General features: G+C 40.0%; 1 protein-coding gene across 1 annotated transcript; it reads right to left on the minus strand.

Annotated features, from left to right (window-relative positions):
• Positions 1-1,122: 1,122 nt before the first annotated feature.
• Positions 1,123-27,067, minus strand: KLHL7 (kelch like family member 7). Its single transcript, XM_069773394.1, has 11 exons — positions 26,743-27,067; positions 21,881-21,983; positions 20,876-20,969; positions 19,560-19,684; positions 17,554-17,729; positions 14,703-14,877; positions 13,104-13,246; positions 7,592-7,832; positions 4,422-4,623; positions 4,040-4,137; positions 1,123-2,392 (listed from the first exon to the last, which is right to left on the minus strand). The coding sequence occupies exons 1-11, from the start codon at positions 26,860-26,862 to the stop codon at positions 2,109-2,111; spliced, it is 1,761 nt and encodes a 586-aa protein (XP_069629495.1). The 5' UTR covers positions 26,863-27,067; the 3' UTR covers positions 1,123-2,108.
• Positions 27,068-27,704: the final 637 nt, after the last annotated feature.

Consider the following 27,704-nt stretch of genomic DNA (forward strand, 5'->3'; position numbering starts at 1 on the left):
GTCCCGCCCCCCCCTCCCCTCCCCCCGCCCCGAGCAACCGCCGCCGCGCGCCGGTAACGGCGGCGCCGGGTGGTGCGGGGAGGAGGTCGGTGGGCGGGGGCCCGGCTGCCGTGGGCCGCGGAAGAGCGCGTCCGGCGGCGGGCGAGGCTGCCCGGCGGCGAGCGCGGCTGCCCGGCGGCGAGCGCTGCCGGTGCGCATCGCGACGCGGCCCCTCTCCGCAAAGGCCGAGCCCTCACGGAGCGGCGCACAGCCCGGCCGCCGGGAGAGGGCGGCCGGCGCGGCCGTGTTCCCGGACAAGCTACTTCTCGCAAGTCCTTTCCTTCTTCGTCCTTAGACCTTTTGCAGTAGCTTAAAAGGAATTATTAACCCCTCGGAAATAAAGTTAGAAGAAGGTGCTTCACAGTTCTGAAAGCAGATTAAAAAGGAAAAAGAAAAAAAAAAATCAAACGGCCTGTACAACCCAAGACGTGCACAGTTCGCTCCAGTATTTTAGAACTGAGGATCGGAGACACCAGCGAGACGTTTGTTTCACAGCTCAGGAAAAGGGAAAGGCAAGTGGGAACAGGAAAAAAAAGTTCCGTAGCATTCACTTACTACTGAATAAAGAACTGAGTTGCCAGAACCACTGTTAAGCCTGTGACTGCATCTACTACTTTCTGTACATGCGGAGTTGTCAGGATGAGGAAGAAAACCAGGAGGAAGTCTACAAAGCAGCACTGACTTTGAAAACTGGAATTTATACTACTTAGGAGAACTTAGAGGGATCTTCAGAAATAAAACAGACTAAAAATCCACACCACCAGCGATGCATAAGGTACAGGTAGGCAAGCACCAACTTTAAGTCAACTCAGTAGTCTCTTAGAAACAGATCTAGAAAAAATTAGCAAGTTAGAAGAGGGGTGACAAAATTAGGATGAAGATACTAATAAACTAGCATGGGAGCGGGACAGATGTACAGACATTTCTTGTATAGTTCTCTGGAAGTTGGAAGATGTACACAGAATTGACACCAATAGCTTGACAAGCTGAACTTCTACACTGGAAGAAATTTACTATCATGGCAGCTGGAAACATTTACAGAGCTATATGCTTATAAACCAGAGATTAATAACCATGTGCAACTTTAGAAGACTTCTATAAAGTATCTTTAATGACTTGGTTCATGCCATCTTAAAAACAGTCATTTTCAAGAAGAAAATCAATACATTTGTTGTATTGACTTTGCTTTCCCATTCCTAGTCCCATCTTTGCTAATGGTTTGGCATCCACAGTACGTACAGTCTGATGCCTGGGAAAATATATTGAAAATTAATCCCAAGTTTCCAACTTGCTAATTATAGTGCACAATTATTGTGGACTTCCCCCACCATCCCCCTACCTCAGTATAATAAAAAAAAAAAGTCTTTCTCTGAAAGCTCCCCAAAACGCCAAAGATGTCATTAGCAAAGTGTTTCTCTAGTCTATATATATGGCCTGTCTAACTTTAAAAATTGGTACACAGTCATGCAAGTGATGGAAGAAAGTCACTGGAAGAGGGCAGCTATCACGATCTAGAGAGCTGTATAACCTGTCCCCATTCACCATGGGAATCTTTATTACACTGCTGTCCGTGGTCTTTCCTGAGGAAAAATCTTCACTGCATCCTAGTAAGATTTCTGCAGGTAAGTATAAATGAGAAAAGTTTTTGCTCATATTTCTCATGACCCAAGCTGCATTTACTCACCTTTATTAAATGAAGAATCTCTGCCACTGAGCTTGGTAAAGTGTCATTTAACCAGAAATCTTATCTTCATCAAATGCTTTCAGTTCTAAATAATTGGATTTGGTCTATTTTTGACAAGGCCACACACAGAGTCCTTTTAAAGGAAGATGCCATATGATCTCAGCTAGGTAAATGGATTCTCAAAACACATCCCCATCTCTTAAAACAGACAAGAAAATGGGCATGACAAAAATCCATGTTGTACAATATGCTGTATATACAAAGACTGCATCTCAGGTTTTCCTATTACTCAGTTTAACAAGATTCAGTAAAACATGGAAGCAAAGCACCGATAGCCATCTTTCCCCAAGTCCTTGAAGAATGTCTCAGCATCTCCTACAGGTCTTCAGGTCTCTAAAGTTTCTTCATTTGCCCCACAAGTGTCTACAACACAGATTAAACAACTTGTCACTGGGAAAGCACGGACTTTGGAGTTGGCTATCCACTTGTCTGTTTCAGTATTATATTCAAGAATGTGCCCTAATCGACCAACACCCTGAAAACCAGCCAGGACATAGACTATAGATCCCACAGCAGCACACTTCACTGTTACACCTTTCCATGGCATTGGAGACACCATCTTCCATTCATTCATCTTGATATCGTAATATTCTACATTATCAAGGCCACCTACAAAGCAATGAGATAGATAACTGCTTATTACATTATACTATATGGACTGAACTAGAGCATACAAATGCTTCATTAAACAGTCTTTATTTTCAAGGTTTAGATTAAACCACAAACCCTAGAGTAAAATAAAAAAATGTGAAAAAAAGCCACAGGTTTCTAATTTAGTGTTTTACCCTTTTATAAATACAGAAACAGAGAAAAGTAAAAAAGGAGACTGAAAGCGAGATGTGTTCTAACAAATTTCACATTATATGCTTTCTAGAGATTCCAGTGTGTTACTTCATGAACAGAAGAACTAATAATGCCAAATTTCTCATGGATTTGTGGCTAGTGACTAAACTCAGGAATCCATGAAACTTGCCTATGGCGAGGACATTTTATTCTAGGGGAGTCACCAGTACCTTTACCTAAATTGGTCATTTACTGATAGAGGATGTCTGTCTTCATTATGATATTAAAATAATTGAAGTTTAAAAGGGCCAAGGGAATCGAAAGTTATTAGAGAAGAATAGATTTTGTGACTAAGATTTGCTTCTTTAGGAAATAGGCTACTAATTACGCTTTACAATATCTACAAACATCCTGTTATCCCTATTTAACAATTTTAATAGGAGTCACACAGTTTTCACTTCCAGTCCTGAATTATTAGATCTGAGAAATTAAGAAACCTTACATAATGTTAAGAGATATGAATATTTCACCCCAGACATAACTCTTCCCCATTACATTACAATAAGAACAATTAATCAGTCAGGCTACAGAATATGAACAGTAAAAGAATACTTTAACTTATTGGTTCAATAATACACACTTCTAAAATGAGCGGCGAATACATTAACATTTTGCAAAATGGCAGCCCTGGCTATAACTGATGGATACAATGTTTGTGCAACAAATGCATCTACTGGTATTTTTCCATTAGAAATCAATCATGCTGGAATAGGTTTAGTAGCTAATTAAAATACAAGCTATATTCTAAAATAGCATTAATCTGAAATCAGATGTTCCAATTACCATAGTGATTAATAAACCACATAGCTGAGAATTTTCTATTTTGAAAAGCACTGTGTAATTAAAATTCAGTTCTCCTGGGAAATAAACTATTATTGTTCTAGTTTTAAAGACAAGGAGATAGGCAGATCATAAATGACGTGCCCATGATAGTAAGTCATATTTCAAAACTAGGGCAGTCAAAAAAAGTTCACTTTTTCACCACTTTAAAATAGCTGACTTGCTTTAAGTCTTTAGATTGAAGTTCCTAAAATAGTGGGTACACCTTTACCTGTCTCTCAAAAGGATGCCAAAAACTCTCAAAATACATAATGAATAACTAAAAAAAAATAAAAAAATTTCTCTTTTCTCAGATGACTGGTTTAGCCATATTAACTACTGTAGAACTGGGCTACAGTATGGGTGCATATCTGAATTTGACAGTACTGTCATTAGTAAAAAAGTTTGAAAAATACAATACAGTGAAGTACAGAGGTGAAAAAAGGAAGCCACAATGATGTGACAACAGGACATGTTTTATGGTACTGCTCAAAGTTTTTCAGCTGAACAGAGTAGAATGAATTCTTTGTAAAAGAAAAAAGGCCCCTGTGAAACCTTGTGTGACCAGCTAGAGAATTAATAGAATTAAAGTACCTAAGCCATTTTGTCCACCCACAGCAAATATTTTGTCCTTTACAAACACTAGCCCATGATTCTTCCTGGCTTCAATCATTGGACACAGCTCAGTCCACCTGGGGAAAAAGAAAACCAAACAAAACAGGAAAACTCACTATTTAGTTCCTAGAAAATAAGTAGAAAATATGTAAATAAAACCTAGCATTAGGAAAATGAAATATGGAAGAAAGCTGCTTAAGAAAAACTGCCTTTTAAGTAAAACTACAAATAATGGATTTATTACTGCTTAACTCAGGAAAATTCCTTACCACACACAATTCTTCCTATCCATCTACAGCTATTTACAGAGCGAGCAAAGCCACAAGTGACCAAAAATAATCAGAATTGATACAATACTTACGTTTCGGTGGCTGGATCATAAACTTCACAGGAATTTAACACTCTTCCAGAAACATTGTTTCCCAAGCTTCCTCCACATACATAAATGAGACCATTTGCCTCTACCATTCCATGGCTGCATCGCTGAGTCAGCATGCTGGGCTTTGTGTGCCAGCTTTCTGTTCTCGTGTCATAGCATTCAAATAAATACAGTGCAGAATTTCCTTAAAAAAATAGAAACCCACCAAAGTGGCATTAATTTTTATGGTTGTCTTTCAAGAGAAGAGTCTAACAGTAATTATCAAATTGATGCTTTATTTGTTAGTTGAAAAGGGAAAGCTGCTTTCCCACCTCCAAAAGCAGAACTAACCAACTTGAAACTTGAGACTATTCAGAAAGTACATACTTGTAATTCTTTTGACTCTTTTGTTCCAAAAGATGCAAGTAAGTTTATAAAATTGCTATTTATGTTTAAAATAAAAAAAACAAATTATGAGATTTTTTTTTTATAGGGGAGGAGTAAACACTGAACAGAGATGTATATAAGTTACCAATCATATTGTCATCATCTCATGCTACTCTTACTACTTGGAAGTATATTGAACTTTCAGATGTGAAGATGAAACCAGCTTTGTAAACTTAATACAGGTTCACAAGTCTTTTTCCTCTAAGCAATGCGACTTGCCCAATTCCCAGAATACTTGTTGCCTTTGGAATTAGATAGTTTGATTATGTCATAACATACTCCTGAATTATTAGCAACCACAAGACAGCTACCCCTCACCATTTTACTTTCTTCCTGGGGACTGGCAGATACTTATTTTCTGGAAGTGCAAGGTCTGTATATTCCTCCCTCAAGGGCCAATAAAACTATTACTGAAATCAAAAGCAATTTTTCTGATGAAGATAGATGAGAGCTTAAAGACTTGTGCTCAGGTAACTAGCTGAACCATAGCCAAAGCAGAGAAGGCTAGATACAACTTTCATCAGAAAAGAACCAGGATCCTTCTCTCCTTTGTTGCAACAGGTATATTCACCTAGAACAGTTAAAGGTGCCTTTTCTTATGCCTCTTTTTCCTTGGCTTTCTACTTCTAAAAATTAAATGTGTTGCACTAGCAGCACTCACTACCAGCTGGGGATTTGAAACCTCAATACATTTCCAGACCCAAAATGCAGGAGCAGACTTCTATAACCTGTGCGTTTGTTTACTCCTACCATGTAATTCTCAGTGTCACAAAGAACTGTATAGAGTGGGGCATATTTTTTCCTTGGTGTAAATAGACATTCTTATTGCTTTGAAGTTGTAGAAATTCTCATCCATGGGAAATACATCAGAACTGTCTTTAATGTCTTTTTTTAAAAAGGTAAAATCTTCCATTTTCAGTATGCTGTCAGTATAATGTTAAATATTTTTCCTCTACCTAAATATAGTGGAAGAATTTAGTATGTTTAGCTTTCAAACTCTCCTAGCTATTGCAAATAAAACAGTACTCCAAAAAGGGGAAACGAGCCCCATTTTTCTGTAATGGACTGGCACAGTAATTTGTTTTCCAAACTCTTCAATCAATGCAAAAAGCATGCAATCTTTAGATTTCTCTACAGCTAAACACATTGCAGCGTTTTCTCCGATTAACGGTTTCACACAATTGCCTGCTTCAAATTAGAAAATACTAGATTCAGGATAGACAGACTTTTCTAAACAAGCAGTGTTGACTGGATTCCAAAGAAGAAAAAAGTACAGGCAAAGTAAACCCCATTATTAATTTTTAGCTTTTACTATTCTGTCTTGAATATTTATGGAAAGCAAAGTGAAACTGTGCAGTATTGTGAAGGTAGGTTTAAAAGAAAACTCCTGAATTAAAATGTCCATTACAGTTGTATTAACTAATTACAATGTATTAGAAAATAAAATATACAACCAAAGTTTGTATCATAGTCCCTCGTGAACTGACATGTGGGAAACTAGGAAGAGTCACAAGATTTTTTTAGTGTTCCAATTTTCACAATGCAGCCTTAGTTAAGCCTATTTCAAGTAATGGGAAAGGTGCCATTTCACATTTACCACACTAGGTGGCGGCTAGAAACTGTCTAATCTGCTGCTACATTAGACCTCTTAAAATTTTATTTTAGAAGTCAGATAACATTACCTAAATGTCACAACATCCCATTAAGTGACTTATCAATGTTAAGCACCGATTATGACCTTTTTTTTCTCTGCTCACCTCACCTCTGCAGCAAGGCAGAACTCAAAAGGATCTACTTGGAAATTTCTCCCGGGCCTTAGGGTTTGGTGTTTCGGGATTTTTTTTTTTTTCCTTTTTTTCTTTTTTTTTTCCCCCCAGAACACAGCTTTTTTTAAAGCTCTATATTTTTATGGATATAGCATACCTATATTCCAACTTTTGGTTTGTTTATGATGTATCAGATTTAGACAAAGTAAATTTTACAATGTTGCTGTAACACTGTAAGTCACCCACTAGGTTTATTGGGGAGAAAAAAACCCCAATGGTTTTTTGTTTTTGTTTTTTTTTTTTTTACTATGATGAATAATAACATCTAAAGAAAAGTAGTATTTGTCCATTTACTGAAGCAAACCAACAGAATAACAAACTAACAAAAGATAACTTCTGTCATTTGACAGAAATATCGGACAATTTCCTTTACAGGGCCAGGTATGATTTTACCACCAAAAGCAGTAGTTTCAAAAGCTTGTTTTCCACCCCTCCTCCCACCCCCCTTTTAAAAAACCTCATTAGGCCCAACATATGTTGTATACAAGAAATGCCATTGTCAAAATGCAGCTATTCTGGCCATGCATTGCAGAGAATTTTAAACCACACGAGTTCTGTGGATTTATAGAAGTTAGCTAAGAGCAGAGTGGGACTCCCAAAATATATTTTCTTGTCCCTAGTTAACTCTTAAGAGTTGCAGTGTACTTTATGTTCTAGTTAATGTAAATATTAATCATTTCAATCCACTCAATCATTTTAAAAAACACAACAGAAAGAGGTTGTTGGATCATGGGGAGGATAAAATCCTAAATACGGGAAAATAAATTCATTAGGCTAACATGGCAACGTGCAGTTTCTTTTCAACAGAGTCATGCAAAAACCAGAAAAATTTCCAGGTATCTTTCTTTGTGCTTTTTTTTTTTTTTTTTTGGTTTGGTTTAAAGATTTTTAGTGTCTTACCCACTTCTGAACCACCAGATGTATAAATTTTGCCCTCAGCAGCACAGGCTGCAAGGCTATCTCGAGGTGTTGGAGGTCCTAGCTTGGAATACCAGCTATCCTTCACCACATTGTAGCAGTCCATTCGCTTTATAGGGAAGAGCTGGGAACCACCCAAAATATAAACTACGTTGTCCCAGAAGACACAAGCTGCATCCCTGCGCTTTTCAAAGGGACATCGGATGTCTGTCCAGCTGTAATCCTGCATTACAAAGAACAGGTAATGTCTAATAGATTATAACACTTACCTGCACAGCGAGTGTTTTTCAAACAGAGCTTTTCATAGAGATTTAGATATGGTCAGTTTTAAAGTTCCTTTTCAAAACAAACATGAATACTGTTTATTGAAGAATACTCCTCAGGCGTACTCTTGAAAAAATTCTCTTAGACATAGACATAGTTAGCTGCAATGAACCATGACATTATGAATTTCTATTTCCTCATTCCCTGTGTGCACCCAGTACAGATTCCCTGAAAAACAGATTTATTTTTTTTCCAACAGAATTGACCTCCTGCTGCTGTCATGTCAGAAACAACGCATATGATCAATAAAGTAGGATTGCATTTTCTTTTATAGGAATGGAAAAAGACATCTTACATATAGTAACAGATTCTTTCTAAAAAAAAAAATAATACAGAATGTACCAAACAAAGGCGATGGAAAAAGGAGAAGATAATATCCAAATTGACAAGCAACTCAGTTAAAAAGCTCTGATACATACTTTATTACCATGACAACTAGAAGCTTATTTACAGAATTTACAAAACACAAATGATCTATAGCTATCCACAGTTGATAGCATGAGAAATAGAGTAATGCTCCATCACAAATACTGGCAGTTGTGTTGCCTAGAAACTGATTTTGCATGGATTGGCAAAACCAGCGAGTATCAAATATGGGCAGTAACACTACCCAAAGCCTTAAGAACACCAAACTCAGCAACTGATGGCAGACCAGGATAGCATACAGCACAAGAAACACTTCTTGAGTAATAGCATCTCACATATTCCATGAGCACAGCTTGTATCCTATACTGAACCAGAAAGTACGGGACCTTAACTGTTATCTGTGCCACCTCAGGATGGTCTAGCTCAACCTGCTGAATGACCTTCACTGTAATGGTTCACACAAGACGTTACATCATTACATTTTCTTAGCAAGGACATACTTCAAACACCTTGATCAATGAGGAAGAACAGCGACTCCTACATGGGGGTTCAAAGAAAGAGAGGCAGAGCATGTTATAGTCCAAAACATCTTACAATCTTTTCTTGTAGCATCCCCCATATCAAGAAGAGCTGGCAGGTGCATGTGGCCCTTTATGGTGAGAAACAGGTCCTGGGGCATCCTAGAAAGGAAAGCCATACTACAGCATGGCAAAATAAATAGCTGCATAAATCTTAAGAAAATGTCTTAGCGCATTGTGCAAGATCAACATATTTTCAAGCTCAGACTTCTGGCACTTTTACAAAAAATCCTGTTTTTCTTCACTGTTACGAAGGGCTGTGATCTGACCCACTTTTATGGCTTCAGTTCATAGCTACCATTTCATCCTCACCTTTATCAAATGAAAAGCCATAACCTGAGCATACTCAGCAGTATTCTCTTTCAGCAGGAGGCAATTTAGGTCATTCTCTTGTAATGCTCTTCAGTGCTAGTCTGCACCACATAGAATTGATTTCAATTTACGCATTTTACACATTTAAGAATTATGCAGAAGAGTTGCTTTATGCCATAATCAAGATCCACACAGCCCTGGGCAGTGGCAAGCCTCATTTTTGAGAGGCTGAGTAGGGAAAGAAAGACCAAGATAGGTATATGGTGACACTTTCCCTGCTGATCTTTGTTTTCAACAAATTGTGATGCAGGACACCAGATGCAGAAGCTGTATCTTTGTATTTTATAGTTTTTGAAAGGCTTTTTTCTTTCATGAATTTTTTTAATCACTCACTAAAACTATCTGAACTCCTAGCAACCACAAGACCCTGTGACAGGAATGGCACATGTAATTATGGGCCACCTGAGAAGTACCTCATTTTGTTTAAGAGTTTTCACTCATTTTCAGTTGATACCTCCTCTTCCAAGTTTGTCAGGGAAAACAGCAGACATGCCTAATATGGACAACCTCCCCACTAATAGCTTATTGACTACAGCTCCATCTCCTCATAAAAGGCATGCTGGTTCCCTTAATCATCAAGAAATAGTGATGCCAGGCACCTGTTACTTTTTACTTGGCATTGTTGGATTTTGCACTGTTAAAAATTTAAAACTGCCAGCTATTTCTGGTCACTAGAGACAGCAATTTCAAAAGAATAAACATATCGCTGCCTCAAAAATCCCACAAAGTCATGTATACATTTTTAGCAAGAATTCATAAAATGAAACAAAAAGTATTTTATTCCTGACTTGGGGGGGGGGAAGCTTTTTTTAAATATTCTGTGGAAAATTCAACAAGAAAATGCTTCCCACCACCATTAATAGGACATCTAGGATTTCTAGTAGTGTTCTGAAAACAAACATTTCTACTCAAAATAGTGCCAGATTGCTCCACAAGTTTGATGCCTGTCTGCATCTGTCCTGTTGCATCATTTTGCTCTCTTGATGAAGTACGTGCATCAATAGAAATATCAGTTACAATGCAACAAAGACAACAAATACAGACTTAAGGTAATACTGCTAACAGTCTCAACATACAACACACAGTATCCAATCCATTCTTATTTAAAGAACCCTTTTTGACAACAAGGAAGTGAAGATCAACATAATTTTGCATGCGAAGCAATCAGTGAAAATTAAAATTTTTTGCACTGGTTTTAGTGTTAGAATTATTGAAATTTATATCGCAACTGAGAAAATATTTTCAGCAGAAATGTAACCTTTGTTTTGAACTGTTTCTTTAGCTGACATAAGAATTTAATTAAATTATTGAATTTAATTAAAATCAAAAGTGAAGGTCTAGGTCACTATTCAATCAGTTCAACAGACAACAAACAAAATTTCAATTCTTTCCCAAGGTCCTAACCTTGCGAAAGTACATACACAACCTTAAATCTCTGCTCTGTGACTCTCCCATCATCATTTGATGAGACTAATTAAAATGAGTTAAATGTGATCTAGTCTTTGCAGCATTGGAGCCTTACATCCCACACCTATTTTGCATGCACACAATGCTAATCCAACAGGGGTTCTGGATCCTTGGTTTGTTGCATTTAAGAAGCTACTGTCACAGTTAATTAAAGATCAAAGTCAGATACTCAGGCAAAACATCCAGAAAAGGACCTTTAAATAGCTTAGAGTTGGAAATGACGTAAAGTAAAAGCTATTCAACGAGACATGACAGGCTAGCTAAGAAGAATACCCAAGAAAGCATATAAGCACTGGGAAAACATTCAAGGAGGACATGCTTGTTAGAATGAAGATCTCCAATTACCCACTTTTTTCCTTCTCCTTCCCTGTGCCCCACCCCTCCCCCCATTAATCCACATGCAAGGCCATAAAGCTTGATTAAGAGGCAGTTCTGCAAGACTTCTTCCAAACTTAATTCTTTTTTGGTGTTACACCTGGACAAATAGTCTATGAAAAAAATGAGCTATTTTATCCTATGCTTTATGTAGGCTTATACAGATATGACTTTTTGTCCACAAAACAGATTTCTTTGTAATATTATAGTTTAGGTCTGACTGAAGATCACCTAACTACATAAATTTCTATTTAGTTTTAAATCTTTGCCTGTCACTCCCACTCAGCATGCACTGAGATCATTATTTTTCAAACAAAATTAATGTTTCAGAAAATACATGGTGACAACTGGGGGTGGTGGTGTTATATTAGTTTATAAAGAGCAATGAAGCAACAACCCCCATCTTTTGAGTTCTGACCACCATTGACATTAGGCACTTACAGAATTCAACCTATCAGTTAGGTTGGTAAAGAGACCACATGCATGCTATGCTGATAATACCATTGCCAGTTAACGACTGGGACAGTAGGTCTCAAAGGTACTTTAGATCCTGCCTAAAATCAGCTTTGTTCCAACATAAGTAACTAGAGATTAAGAGAAAGAAACTTTGATCTGATTTCCTTCAAATAAAAGAAAGGTCAGAGCATATTGGGTGAATTACAACTTGTTAAGATGCCAAAACCAAATAACTGTTTGAAAAGGAAGAATGCCCTGATCAAAGGTTTCCCCAACTCAGACCTTGGAAAGGAAAGAATTATCTGCTCCATTCCCTTCATCTCCTCACCCCCAGTTGGAGTACCGCTTTCTTACTTGAGTATGTGTACAAAGGAAAAAGGTGGTCATTATTCAGGAATTTGGAATCACCAATAAAAATACATATTAAATGTCTCTCAAACTAAGTCAGCAAAGCTGATAGGTTTTTCTCCAGACTTGAGTGGTGCTCAAAGTAGCTTCAATTTTATCTTACATAAGGGAATGTGAGCAATGAGTTCAAAACACATCCCAAGGGCTCATTCATTCTGAATTAGATTTGGCAGAGCTCGCATTGACTATAAAGTTCACACAGATAACACACAAAACTGTTTGAAATTATAACAAGCATTTAATATGCTGAGTTAGAACAACCAGAATTTCTGCAACAAAATATTACATGTATGTGATCTCATAACTTAGAGAGCCCTGATGTTTACGTAGCAACTTTTTTTGTATTACTGCATGTGCTTGCCTAGTAAAACAGAGTATGGATAATCCTTTTGCATGCAGCTGATGTTTCTAGACCATCTAGTCTGCATAGCTGAAATATACACCATTCCTGTGGCTTGATTTTATTCAGGAAACATGGAAACAAACTTCAGGCAAAGCTTGCTTGCTCTAAATTGGCCATCTCTAAGTTTTTTATTGTAGAAACTCACTCTTTTCCACTTACAGAATACTTGGCTCCCAATTCTTCTCCTTACATACTCTTGAGAACTAACAAGATTGTGAACCATCGGAATTTCAAAGTGGTTACGTATTTATAATAAATGCACCGAAAAACCATCTTGCACTCTAAAACTGGGTTCTACACTAACATACAAGCCAATAATTTAATATGTGCTAAAAGAGATTGCTTTGAGTTATTCTCTGAACATATACATGCATGCACATGCATACAGACTTTCATATATTCCTAACCGTTTGCTTGATGTTTTGGTGACCTTTTATTTAGTCCCAGCTGTGGGATGCACATACCAATCAATTCTCAACTCAGATGGATTTATCAGAACTCCGTATCTAATATTGCCAATAAACAAACACGTAATCATTCTATTAAAAATGAAGTATTACATCTAGGTACATAGATTTGGAAATACCTATTAAACATACTCTTCCAACTGCATACCCAAGAGGCAGGGAATACATCCTTCCTAATACCATTTTGTAGATCACTATGTCTTAGTTAATATCATCAGCAAATAAAACAAGTAAGATTACAAACAGTGAATCTTAATGCATTCTGAGGTAACGATTACCTTTGGATTAAAATATCTGCAGGACTGGGGCTGTGAGCCTCCAAACAGAGCAATGCGATAATCATGTTTTTTTCTTCTTGGCCGCGTACCTTCCACTAACTCTTCTCTGTCTTCTGGGGAAAGCAGATGGTATCGCATCCCACCTGGAAGGACAACAACAACTGTTGCAGATCCAGTGTAGCTCATACATGGAAAGGGAGGCTTCAGAGGCAGGGATAGGGAGGAGTGGAAAGAGAGGGAAGATGGGAAAACCAAGTTTCCACATTACACCTATACAGCTTTGATTTAAAGGGAAGAACGCACAGCAGCACATGAGGATGGGAGCATACATCCAGATTTACACCCTATTTCAAATTGCCTACTCTGTGTGAAAACAGCACATGGTTACAGACTCACATTATATATCAATTGATCAATCAGCTCATTTAGCCAATATTAACAAGCAACTAAGTTTGTTGCATTGAAACGGGCAAAAGGAAGCAAACCCAAAGAAAAGCAATAGCAGAACTGGGAGCCTAAAGAGGACAACACTAACATTAAAAGAAGGGACTTGAATGCAATAAGGAGTTAACCATGCCTGCCTCCTCACCACCCCAATTTCTGATTAATAAGGAAGGCATCTCTAGCACATTGTACCTCATGAAAACCCATCACTTTTGTTCTTAGCTTGACAGTGCAAAGTATTAGTTACAATTGGTGTAAGAAAATAAGCATTCTCTTAAGAAACATTCCAAAGAATGCAAAAATACTAGTGACATTACAATCCACTAAAACCAGACAAAAAAAAAAATCCTTATTTCTTAAACAAATGCACCCAACTCCATGTGATACAAGAAGTATGACTGAGATGTCAATGGTCAGCAAATACTTACCAACATATAGCTTAATTTGAATCTTGTTCATTGAGACTGAAGGAAAACAGTCATGTACCATTTTTTAGATCTACACTAAAATGAAGCCAACTAGTTAACTGCTACTGAAATTTAAAAAATTTCTTTCCAGAATATTTATCAACATCTAGGCTTTTCTTTCTTACATAACAATTTCACAAGTGGTGTCTAAAAACAAAAGGGAAGCTTGTTCCCCATCTCATCTGCACCTTCACAATGCAACTGTCTGTAGGCTGAATGGTCAGTATATATTAGAGAAAAAAATAGCGCAACATATGCTTAACATTCTGATTTGCTTAGGGAAGCTTTATAATATTGAAAATTTTGACATAAAATATTTCTTTTGTTAATTCACATACAAACATGAACAACACTGAAGTTACTAGCCAGTCCCAAAGGCACACTAACACTTCCAATTACCCTAACGACTCATTGACAAAATCTCCATTCCATTACTTGTCATGGAGTTTGTGTCATTTGCTAGGAGAATAGAAATAAAAGTCACACTCTAACATAAGATGGGTTTTATTTATGTGCTAATCTGCTAATCCAATTTCAACTAAACACAGCATCCTAAAGGGAACACAGTCAGATGAATTTAATGTGAAAGCGTTGTCAGAGCACTTTAAAGCAAACAATTTTCAAAAATTCCACAGCATTTGTTTTAATTATACAGAAGATTAAAAATTTCAGCTAGAGGTCAACTTACTGATCACCATTTTAAGGCATTCTGGATTATCCTGAATAAGTGGTTCAGCCTGAACTGTTTTACTTAAGAAGTTCTTTGATATAAGAGGAAATCGGACTTTAGCAAGAATATCAACCATGTACGGCTGGCGATTTGGCTCATCATACTTCAGCCATCTGACTGCTGCATCATAAACCTTAAACAAGAGAGAAGGAAAGAAAAGGATAAGGTACATCACCACACAGTAAGACAAATAACTAAACCTTAATGCTCCAAATTGATTCTTCTGCCTGTTGGAGGTTAATTTACAGTAACATTTTAGTATGTAGGGATCTATCACCATCTTCCAAAAAAAAACCCCAAAACCACCACCAAAAGCCCTCAAAAGACAATGCTCAGATGAGAAGTAAAACAAATGCAAAACCACAGAATAAAACCTATCTACAAACTTAACCCCCCCCCTTCCGCTATTTAACTTTTTTCTCCTCCAAACAGGAAGCATGAATCTGCATGAATCACATTTATGTGAGTAACCCCTGTACCAGCTTAAGTCTAATATGCATAGAGTTCCATGCTGTAACACAGGTAATACTTGTCCAGAAATGCTGAAATAGCTTCTACTTGATATAGTCTCCTGAGCTGACGAACTGCTTCTGTTACCAAATGATAGTGCTGGGGATCCAAATATATTGCTATTGTTGTGTGTCTTAGGGGACCATTTAAATTAAAGTTTTTAGCTGCAGACTACCATAAATTTACCATTCAGAGAGCCTCCTCTCTACCTCCTCTTGACAGGAAAAGATAAAGGGTTTTCTTAGGGGGCAGGGACAACAGAACAGGGAAGGTAACAAAGAAATCTGCTCTATTTATGATTGTCCTCTGGGTCAGGAAGGAATGAAATGAAAATCCAGTATTATCTATGTACTAAGATACTTCCATGCTGCTCTCAGACATAGCAAGCTTATCTACTATGCTGCCACTTCAGAGTCAGCACTAACTTCATTACCAGTGATAGTACAGCCAATACCTACTCCTGTAGCTGAAACGGATCAGTGATCAGTGGTGAGTGACCGAGGTATAATGTGGAAAGACATTTAATGGCAGAATTAGTTATTCAGACAGACTGCTAAACCACCTCAGCTACAATTCTGCAAAATGACCAGGGAGCAAGGGAGAGTAAAGAAATAAAAAATACTTAAGGCTCAATTCCATCAGCTAAGGAAATTCAACAGAATGACTGGGACAGAAACATTGTATCCCTTCATCAACAGAAACATTACTTGCACAAAGGAAAAACAGGACAGCTAGTAATTACAGCTACATTCCTTTTTTTGATAAATGTAAATATGCTTTACGCCAATACAAAAGTTAGAGTATAATGTCAACTTTCTAGCAGCAACTCCTGAGAAATAAGATTCCTATAGTATCACTGGCAAACTTCTCTAGTTTCATGCTGCACACTGCCACTTTCCCAAAGGAATTTTAATGATGCCATGCTGCCTACACAAAATTTCTACCACTGCTGCCAAGTTAAAGTGTGCCATCCTACCTTACCAACAAAACTTCAAGAATGTAAATTCCAAAGTGTCATTTTGGCTGCAAGCCAAACACCACTTCCAGCTTTGAGGATGTTACACTGTGACCTGACCTTTTCCCAGCAGGTGGGAAGAATGTTGAACTGTGATGTAACTCATATTTATACTTGTAACTAGCCAACTATCATATTCAATCACCTGATACTATCCCCCACACATTCTTATTTTCATTGAAGCTTTTTACTGCAACAGATACATTGAAGAGAACACATTAATTCTGTGAAAGCTAAGCTTCAAAGTCAGGAAAACATCTGCTTCTATCTAAGTGGATACTCATACCACCTTGGCTATGAGATCCCTCTGTTGCACTTTGAAGGTATGCGTCAACTCCTGACGACATACCCAAACAAACTCGTTACCTAGTTCAAGCAGCAGAACAGCATAGCTAGAAAGGCACAACTTCAGTTTGTTTTCAACAGATTTGACTGAGAAGCTACAAGAAGTACCCAGCAGCTACAAGAAGTACCCATACAACCATCCTGCAAACACCTCTTTGGGCTACAGTGCAGACACCTGTACTCTTCCTATTTTCCTGCAGTAGGAAGAACAAGCTAGCAAACAAGCATTCAGGGCTGTGCTATAAAAGCTGAATCAACCTTTCCAAATGGGACAACTGTGAATGAGATTTCTACCACAGGTTACAACTTTTAACTGAGTGAAACTCCAGGCTCCTTTCAGCCACCTAAATTGTGTCCACTCCCTAAATAAGGGCTTTCCATCAATCCATCACTCAATGCATCTAGTTTTCAGTGTTTTGTTCATCTTGCTTCCAAGTCCCTCAGTTCCCCAAGCTTAACTTGGGTATGCATACATTTCCATCAGAAGTAACTCCTCTCTGAAATGGGCTGAGACCATACTCAGGTAGAGACATGCAGTTTGCTTACCACTTTGAAGTAGTTCACCTTCACCAATAGCACATGAACCCCAATCTAGGAGCAACCACTATATATCAAACTTAATTCAGCTCATGCACTATGGAATCAGAAGCCCTATAGCTACCTCGATAAAGGAAACTGTTTTGCTTACTCCCTTTATGACTTCTTTTTTCCTAGTTTGCTGAAACAACACATATAATAACCACATTTGAAATGTAAATATTCATTAATATTTGGGTTTGACCAAGCTAGGATGCACCTTTCTTTCTACAATTTAGCAAGCACTATGCACATTGTATACTGTAGGAACATCAGAAGTGAGATACTTTAAACCAGCTCTTGATTAAAAAAAAAAGATAGTGAAGTTCAATGCTCTTAGCTGTTATAAAACAGGGATCTCACCTGGTCTTCTGCCCTCACTGTCAATGTATCTTGGTTCAAGAGATGTGTCACACGCTTAACATCAAGCTGAAGAAACTCATCTGTCTTGTAAACTTCAGTGAAATGCTGATGGATAAAGTCATCTGCAGTGGCTTTCAGTTCTGGACAGTCTAGGCATTCTGCTAACACACTTATACCTATGAAGGAAAAATTAAGAAAAAAACCCTTTCAAATTGGAACTGCAATTACCTTTAATATATTAAAATAGAATAAAATTACTGTAATTTCAGCGATACTTGCAACCCCAGTTTATTACCATGCCTTTTTTTTTTTTAAACACATTCTGTCGTAACTTATCTGCAACGCAAGGCAAACTAAGATAAGCACAAGCTGCTGATCCCTATCCCTACTGAACTAATTGGAGAGTCAGACCTGCACCACTTGCTGTATTAACTCTCTCTCCAGCACTATTTCCTGTTTTCCCCCTTACGAAGCAGATAACAGTACCATAACCAGGTCTGAGCCATATCACAATAACAAAGCCTAACCAGAACAGCTTGAGAAACCAGATCCAGGTTTTGACTTCCCCTGATCTGCTCATGCAGCATCAGTCACCAACTAAGCCCAAATTCCTTCAAGAGTCACAGTGAACTGAGACTTTTCTACACAGGTAGCACAGTCAGCTGCAGACCAACACAAAAAAGTCAAGCTGATGCTGCTGCAAGGGCAGAAGGTTGGCATAAAGCTATAAATAGCAACTGCTACTGAGAAGCACCATTTCCAACCTTCCCATTAGAAACCAGGTAAGCACAGAGCTTTTCAGCAGCAACTTTTGCTCATCATGCTACAGTCTTCCTTCTCCTATGGAGATGGCAAGTGGGGCAGAAGCAACTCATCAACCCACAGGCTGCAACTAGCCTGAGCTTCTCCAAGTAGTAAAATGCACACTGGAAGGATAAAATCCAAGTGTATGATGTCTTGACAAAATTTCAAGAGATTCAAAGTAAGCCATGGTTTCTTTCAAATACATTTTTTAATAAAAAAAAAAAAAAGAACTGTGGTCTTGCCTATGAGTCTGCACAGAACACATTTCAACTTGTAAACAATGCCTAGAGGAAAAATTGATTCAATCTTTATCTACCTTTTTGCTGTAAATTAGCAACAAAGCATGCAAGTGTTGGAGACCATAATTAATTTTCTAGTTAACAAAAAACACAGAGAAGGGAATATGCCTCAAAGCAAGCATATAGTTGCATTTTCCTTAGAAGGTAATGTCTTTCTTCCAGCAGCTATTTCAGAGCCACAGCTGTACTGCACCAAAGTGTCAGTTGAATCATTATAATTCAAATACTCTGCAAAGCATTTCTATTGATACTATAAACATCTATAACATAATTGAGATGTTACTACAAGAATTACATGACAAATCAATAAGAAACCCTATAAACAAGTTAATCTTTAATCTCTGATTAAACAAAGTGCACCAAATCTTAAGCGTGAAAAAGCATTTAGTTCTACTTGTTGTTTACCTTTTCTGTAACACCAAGTTCACATTAGGGCTACAGAACTTATTAAATATCAAACTTGCCAAGATGACATTCATGGATTTCTGTCAAAATTAAGAGCAACTAAAACCAAAAGTAACCTAAAGTTATCCTGTTCATACTTTCAGAAGACATGCTAGTTTTGTAGAAATTATAACTCTGTCAAATTCTGTCTCCAAGTACAGTAACAACAACTGAAAGCTCTACCTTACTAAACAGCTGAGGTTCTCTAACAAACAAGAAACTCCAGGGTGCTGTCAAGCTGGGATGAGACCTAGCACAGTCAGTGGGCCCTGATACTGGCAAGACAACTGCCAGATTGTTTTGTCTACAGCAAGGGACAACAGTTCAGGTTCAGAGAAAAATTATTTTTACATGCCTGGATTTAGCCAAATATTACTGTCTGTTAGACAATACTGTCTATTTTTCAGGAACAGCAAAGTTTAAAACTAAACAGTAAATGTAAGTTTGCATTTCTCTTACCAAGACAATTGGAAGCATCAACTTGTTCTTTTAAAAAGTCCACACACATTTTTTTCACAGGTTCAATTTGATATTGGTTTGCTGCATCTAGTAAAGACTGGACATTATTGCTGTTAACTGAGATTCTGCAAAACAGAAGGTGTAAAATTAGCATCACTAAAATTACCTACTTTGTTGTAGTAAAAAAAAAAAAGGCAACTTACACCAATTCACATAAATAGCAAAATTATTTCCTTGCTATTTACCCAAGAATCTTTCACACACAGTCTGAAGACACAAACTCCCTTCATGATCTTTCCAAATTGCTTTCACTTGTTCTACGTTACTGAGGAAGGGCAAAGAGTAACCAGTCCTGGATTCTGAAGAGCAAGCCTTTAACACAGGCCCTCTGCAGTACCATACCATTGCTTTGACTTGTGTGATTAGCCACTTTCACAAAACAGAAAACGAACAGAACCTTTTTTCTGACAGTCTCCTACTCCCAAACAGGCATCAGCAAAATCTGTCTAAACTCATTGTCGAGACTGCTCTGGCTGATTTGCCTAGAGTGTACGAGCAGAACAAGCAGTTTGGCAGTGTTTCAAGAGAAGGTACAGAACCCACAGACAAGGGCTTGGGCACCAGGGGAGGCAACCATATGGCTGGCATGCTGACACTGACTATCTCTCACCACTGATGGAGTATACAACAAGATTCCTCTCAAAGAAAGGAGAAAGCCTTCCTAAGGGGAATTAATCCCATTGGTACATAGATGAAAGGCCTACCACTCATCCGTCATGAGAGCTGATTAAGGAGTACTGTTTACAATCCTAGTCATCTGCATAAGTTGTGTTTAAAAAAACAAAACAAAAAACCCAAACACACACATAGACAACTTAAGATAGGAGGGAAATGCTGTTCACAGAACAGTTATCCATCCTGCCTGGCCTGAGATGACAGTGCAACTCCTGGAAATGGTTCTGTGTGATAGCTACCATGGCCAGAAAGAGAAACCCTACTGATATCAATAAGGGCCTGAATTTCAGAATAATGGGAAATATAATTTGACTCCAACACTGAACTCAAAAGCTTGAAGTGCTTTTAATTGCCTTCTGGAGACAACTACCCCTCTCTTTAGTCTGCAGGGCTTCCTACTGATTAAATAAAAAGGAAAAGGGAAGAAGGATAGAAGGTCTAGTCATATCAGGCTTTAAACAAAGTAAAGAATTGTAATGGCTAACAAAACCGATGACTCACAAAAGCATTATTTTAAGATTTTATCATTTACAATTGGCAGGCTTCCTAAAAGAAGTGTCAGCTTTAAATAACAAAACTACCTTGCAGTATAAGCAAACTCCACAAGCTGTTCAATAATGTCAGGTTCTGCATCTTTTAGCTCCACTTCAAAGGACTTTGATTCAAGCATATTTGCTGCAAATAGATTAAAATACAAACTACATCAATACTCTAGTTATTGTACATTTTGCAAACAGTAGAAAATACAGTGATTATACAAGGTGGGAACCTGCTAAAAACTGTACACAGTTGGTTGCTGTTTTCCCAGGATTACTAGTGCAAGTCAGGAAAGAAAGGGGGCAGTGGGACAAACAAGGTAACTGGTGTGTGTGCATGCTTGTATTATGTAAATTAATGTAAATTATGACAAACTGTATTAAATAGAAAAGGTCATAGATGCTGTTGACTGCAGTGCACACTGCCAAGTTAGCATTACCAAAAACAGGAAGCACATGCTGCACTGTCAGAAGCTATTTTCACATTCAAGCTGGTAACAATAGAGACAGCTCTGAGCTGCCCCCATCTAGACACAGCACTGTAAGTCTGCCCACAGACAGTTACAAACTGACCATTGGAAGGCATGGTTATTTTACTTCTACTCAACTTTAATGTGTTTTATAGCACAGTAATTTTACAATTCATGGGTAAGGCATACGAAAGTAAGAGAGATACTACATAACTGGATTTGTAAAGATAGTGTAAATAGAAGAATATTTACACTTCTACATATAAAACGGGCTTTCAGAAGTGTCTAATGGCTGGAAGCAGTGGGGCAGACAGATTCTGTCATGGGAGTAAAAACTGCCCATTTTCAGATTAAGGGAGGGAGACCAACTCTAATACAGAGTATAGGCTCCAATTAATAAGAGCGCTTACATATGAAGTAACACTTGACTTGGTCAAAAGAGAGTTAAAGGGAAAATGAAGGGAAGGTGAGCAGAGATGAATGGAAGAAGGACACAAAATGGTGAAACCTTCACTTATACTTAGCCACAAGTCTAACAGGAGCATCATGAAAGCTTATAATCAATTTTGAAAAGACTTACTAGTAAACATCAAGTTAAAAAAATGACTGGCTGAAGCAAGCACAACACGGTGAGCTGGGATCTTTCTTTCTTGAACCATAAGAATGACATCACATAGAGTTTTCTAAATCAGAGGAAAAAACAAACAAAAATGCAAAGATCACCATTTTCAAAAATCCTTCAACAATATTTCTTTAAAAACAGCTTAAGGAAATTCATCGCTTTTCTTAATCCACACAACTCAAGAGTATTATGTAATAAAAAGATATTCTGAAAGTCAAAGTTCAGTTCAGTAACTTGGAGAACTAGCAAAGTTCAGATTACCCATGAACTTGTACTTTAAGGATGGTCACAAATAACATATGAACCCTGATTACAAAGTTTTTCCTGTGGCATTTACATCAGCCTCCAATAATGTAGGCTCTGCAGCATCTAGCAGGGGCTGCATTTATATTACACTCTTTTCACCCATCAGTGGCTCTCTTCTCTACTCAGCTGTCAATTCTCAAAAAAAGTCAAAGGAACCTTGTATCTGAAGGCTGCCATCATATTGCCCAACCAGAGTGAAAGTGATGAACAAGTTCAAAGCATTCAATGGAACATTTTTAAGAAAATGTATCCCAAAAATAACACTTCTATGGAAGGGTTTGACTGGCCACACCTGATGAGCAACTAAATAGCTTCCAGAAAAAAAATTATTTCTCATTTGCTTGCTATTTGTTTGTAAGCAGTTAGTTTCTCCCCTACACGTGAACTGTCATGCACTAGAAGGAGAAAGGACAGTGACAGAACTTAAAGTTGTCAGGAGACATGAGAGGAGAGGATTAAGGTAAAACCACATAATTTTAATAGATTCTCAAATAGTATCCTTTCTAAGAACATATTGACTGAAATAAATGCACACCATACTACAGTTAATTATAACATCCTCTTTATTAAGAAAGAAAAACTGAGCAGCATTGCTTCCTAAAAACAGGAATTCATTTTCGACTACTACCTTAAGTTCATGGACCTACTTTCAAAAACATCTACCTACATTCATCCCAGTACTAACCCCAGAAAAGAGCATTTCTACTGTAGGAAGCATATACTTGCCTAGAACCGTGTGAGAATGTTTTCCACATACAGACAATATTACCTAGGGCACACCTCACAAGGCTGATAATCCATATATGCAGCCTCTTCAAATAAACCTATTTGTTAGTTTCTTGAAGGAAAGGACACTCAGAAGCACACACTGGACAAAATATAAATAATACATTTTGAAAAAATATTTTAATTAGAAGTTAGATGAGGGAGTGATATACAGCCTTGTTTGTACATCTGTAGCTTTAAACCATTTAGGATTGAAACAACAAAAAACAGAGACCATTTGAGAAAAGTTTCAGAGGAAAACCTTTAAAGCTGAAATTCCTAGCACATCTGGTTCAAAACAAGTGTCGGAAACTAGCAGTACAAGATACCATAAAATCCTGTGGCCAAGCTTTGCTAAGACCTGCAACTGTTGCTTGAACTCCACACTGCATTTCTAAGATACATTTAGTGCCTCAGTTCAGGATCTGAAGCACCTTGGATATTCTAAGGCCCCTCTGGGTGCAGGAAGAAATATTTGTCAACCAAAATAGACCATCATTTTAATTTCTTTCCCTGGGATGTTTCTGAGTGTGACTGTTTGTATTGGCTTTGTGTGGCAAGGTTTTGGTAGTGGGGGTGGCTTCTGTGAGAAGCTGCTGGAAGCTTCCCCTGTGTCCCATGGAGCCAATATCAGCCGGCTCTAAGATGGACTCACTGCCAGCCAAGGCCAAGCCAATCAGCGATAGTGGTAGCGCCTCTGTGATAACATTTTTAAGAAGGAAAAAAGTTGTGGGACAGACAGAAACAGCAGCTGGAGACAGGAGCAAGAACACGTAAGAGAAACAACCCTGCAGACACCAAGGTCAGTGAAGAAGGAGGTGCTGGAGCAGAGATTCCCCTGCAGCCCGTGGGGAAGACCATGGTGAGGCAGGTTGTCCCCCTGCAGTCCATGGAGGTCCACGGTGGAGCAGATCTCCACCTGCAGCCCGGGGAGGACCCCACGCCGGAGCAGGTGGGTGCCCAAATGAGGCTGTGACCCTGTGGGAAGCCCGCGCTGGAGCAGGCTCCTGACAGGACCTGCGGATCTGTGGAGAGAGGAGCCCACAGAGCAGGTTTTCTAGCAGGACTTGCGACCCCGTGGGGGACCCATACTGGAGCAGTGTGCTCCTGAAGGACTGCACACCTTGGAAGGGACCCATGCTGGAGCAGTTCATGATGAACTGCAGCCCGTGGGAAGGACCCACATTGGAGAAGTTCATGGAGGACTGTCTCCCATGTGAGGGACCCCATGCTGGAGCAGGGGAAGCGTGTGAGGAGTCCTGCCCCTGAGGAGGATGAAGCAGCAGAGATCACATGTAATGAACTGACCATATACCCCGTTCCCCATCCCCCTGCACCGCTGGGCAGGGTAGGTAGAGAATCTGGGAGTGAAGTTGTGCCTGGGAAGAAGGGAGGGGTGGAGGGAAGGTGTTCTGAGATTTGGGTTTATTTCTCATTACCCTACTCTGGTTGATTGGTAATAGAGTTAATTTTCCCCAAGTTGAGTCTGTTTTGCCCGTGACAGTAATTGGTGAGTGATCTCTCCTGTCCTTATCTCGACCCACGAGCCCTTTGTTATATTTTCTCTCCCCTGTCCAGGTGAGGAGAGGGGAGTGATAGAACAGCTTTGGTGGGCACCTGGCATTCAGCCAGGGTCAACCCATCACACTGTTCCATTTCAAATAATGCTCTTCTGAGGATTTCTGTTAATTCTTTCCTGAAGGACCCAATGGTGTCACCGAGTCACCTCAATGAGGCAACAGATGACTGGCATTACATCAATGAAAAGACACACCCAAGCGTGAGCTTGCATTAGGCCACTTCATCTTCCAAACAGGTTCAGCAACACCTTGGCAACTCTGTCCCAGCTTCATTCTCAATTACTTCAGTCTTGGCTGACCTCCACTCAGCTGCAAAGTTGCAACAAAGGATTTATGCACATACTGTCAAATAGCTCTGTAAAACCTGCAAAGACGTGGGCCATCTCATGTTGGAGATGAGCAGGAAGTCCTCCATGCGCTAAACATAGTTGCCCCCAACATCTTACCAGTACTAAGTGCAGGCGTGTCTCTGAACTCTGAACTCCCATACTCATGGAGGCTGCCTTTAGATCCCAGCTCACACAAGCAGCTTCTTTAAAATTAGATGTACTTTCCAATCAGCCCATTTTCCTAAAGCATTAAACTAATGCATTTAAATAGCTAGCGCTCCACATGCACACTGCTATTTCCATCACAGGAAATTTTTAACTCATATTTAGGTTTTATAACCACAGCATAGTTCTTGACTTGTCAAAACACAAGAAGAAACAGCTGCCTGTAAGTCCTCTTAAACTTTGGGACAACTCATCAGCTGAAGTAGTACATTTTCCTCTGGCTCCTGCTGACTTCCTGATTTTATCCTATATAATCACACCTCCACCTCCCCCCCCACTAATAGTTAACCTCCTCTTACAAAGAACTCCCAAAAGAACCATGAGTGTCATGAACTATGCAAGAATTTCTGGAGCCATCAGCACTGGGTGGGGTATGCAAAGCCACCCTCTGAGGTCAGATTAGAATTTTCCAGGAAACTCTGACAGCAGGCAAAAATTCAGAGTTGCACCTCCCCGGGCTCAACAGATTTTGAAATTTGAATCAGAATTACACACAAATTTCACAGCACTTAATCCTGATCGTCTCTCTCCCTGTTAAGAGTAATTCCTAACTAGATGCAAGTTGGCACCCTACTATACTGAAAGATGAGGTACTTACGCAGAACAACAATACGGTGCCACATAGTGGATAGTGACATGGTAAAGCACTGTGATTTCCCTGTGCTAGGGGCTGTACATACACCTAAGGGAGAGCAATATTTCCTCTATCTACTTACAAAGCATAACAGCATCTCGCATCCCCTTGTCAACAATGACAGAGGTATGAGCTAAGCAGTGATGAGCCAACTTACGAACTCAGCTACACCTTGGAATACATTTACCCAATTAGAACAGAAACAAAGCCTGCATTGAAAAAGTAGATCATAGGCTTTAAGTCTCAACTGTACTACCTGAAGTCATTGAAACCAATTTGGTTTTTCATACATAGGAGCTTAGTTGCATTGAGTGGTTTATGCAGACAACACAAGTGATTGTGTATTACTGAGAGAAGAAGAGGGCTGAAGTGCTAGAGAAAATCAGAATCAGCACTCTGGCATCCCTTGGTAAGCCAGGACCCAGCCTGCTGACGAACACAGCATTAAAAGCTAGACTGAGACTTTGTCAAGACTAACACTGGGAGACAAGCAACTAAGCGCTACAAGATATACAACACACAACAGTGCCAAGTATGAAGCCCCCAAATGTTCTTGTACAGCTGGCTTCAGAGTCAGCTTTAATTCTGGCTCCACATCGCTGTTGTTAAATGAACCATACTACCACAATCAAGCCAGCTCCTCCTCCGAGGAGAAAGATTTCTTCATATGCAAGGAGTTACAGGGATCATCTTCCTGCTCTCATACCAGAGGTTTAAGCTTTTTTTAAAAAAAAATTTTTTTTAAAAATCAGCATTTCTTTCAGTTTGGACAGCTCAGCTGAAATACACTTGTATAATTCTGATTTTGGTTACCAGCCTGGCTCTACTGGTAACCACAAGAGCCATCTTTAACAGCCACCAGACTCCTGGCCTAGGAGGCTGACCAGCCCAAGAGGTCAGAATTTGTGCGGGTGAGGCCACCAGCCCCCAGGCAGCCCCAGGCCCCGCCGGCCCGGGGGGAAGCCGCCGCCGCCGCCGTACCTGCTTGCGCATGGTGTTCATCACCCCCATGAAGCTCGCCAGCAGCTTCGCCTCCTCGCGGGCGGCGAGCTTCTTCTCCGTCTTCTTCTTGCTGCTCTTCTCCGACCCGGGGGCGGCCATGCTCCCCGTCCCTCACCGCCGCCGACACCGGCGGCCCGCCACCCCCGCCGGAGCACATGCGCCGCCGGGGCGACGCCCGCCAGCTGCCGGGCGGCGACCCACGGCTCCCGACGCTCGGCACCGGGCGGGCGGGCGGGCTGGGCCCGCCGCGACCGCGCCGCCGACACCGGAGCGACGCCCTCCGCGGCGGAAGCGGCCTTCGGGCTCGGGGCGGGGCGGGGCGGGGCGCACTGACGCCATCGGCCGGCGCGCGGCCCCCACGCGGGATAAACAAAGAGCGGAGGGGCTTGGGGGCGTCACGTGGCGGGCGGCGGGGCGCGCCTGCGCACTGCCGGGGCCGGGGCCGGGGCCGGGGCCGGGGCCGGGGCGGGATTCTGTGGGGGAGCCCCGAGCCCTGTCAGCGATGGGTGCGACCCGAGGGCCCGGGCACGGGCCCGTCTTTAGAGATCCTGCCGTGTCTTGGCAGGGGTGGGTTGGAGCTGCCCTGGCCGAGGGGCTGGGGGGGGGGGGTGTCTTCGCTGTCCCTGTGCGTGAGCAAGGGGGGAAAAATCACCGCCCGCAAGTGGAGGCCCTGTCAGCTCCCGCCTGAAGGACCTCGGCCTCCCTGGACAAGGTGGCAGCGTGTCTCAGGCTCGCGTGGACTGAGAAGGGAAACGAACGCGAGCCAGAGGCAACCGCTTCCGTCTCTTGTGGCTGCACCCCCACCCCTTCCAGAAATAAGACGTTGGCCCAAATACCGGCTGCTTCCGTTTTTTTAACAGGGTTGTGATAGCCAAAGCTGCCTTTCAGTGTAAATTTGCTGTTTGCGCGCTTGTATGATGTTTCCAATTTTAATTCCACAG

This window comes from Haliaeetus albicilla, chromosome 2 (genome assembly GCF_947461875.1).
Source record: "Haliaeetus albicilla chromosome 2, bHalAlb1.1, whole genome shotgun sequence".
NCBI lineage: Eukaryota > Metazoa > Chordata > Aves > Accipitriformes > Accipitridae > Haliaeetus > Haliaeetus albicilla.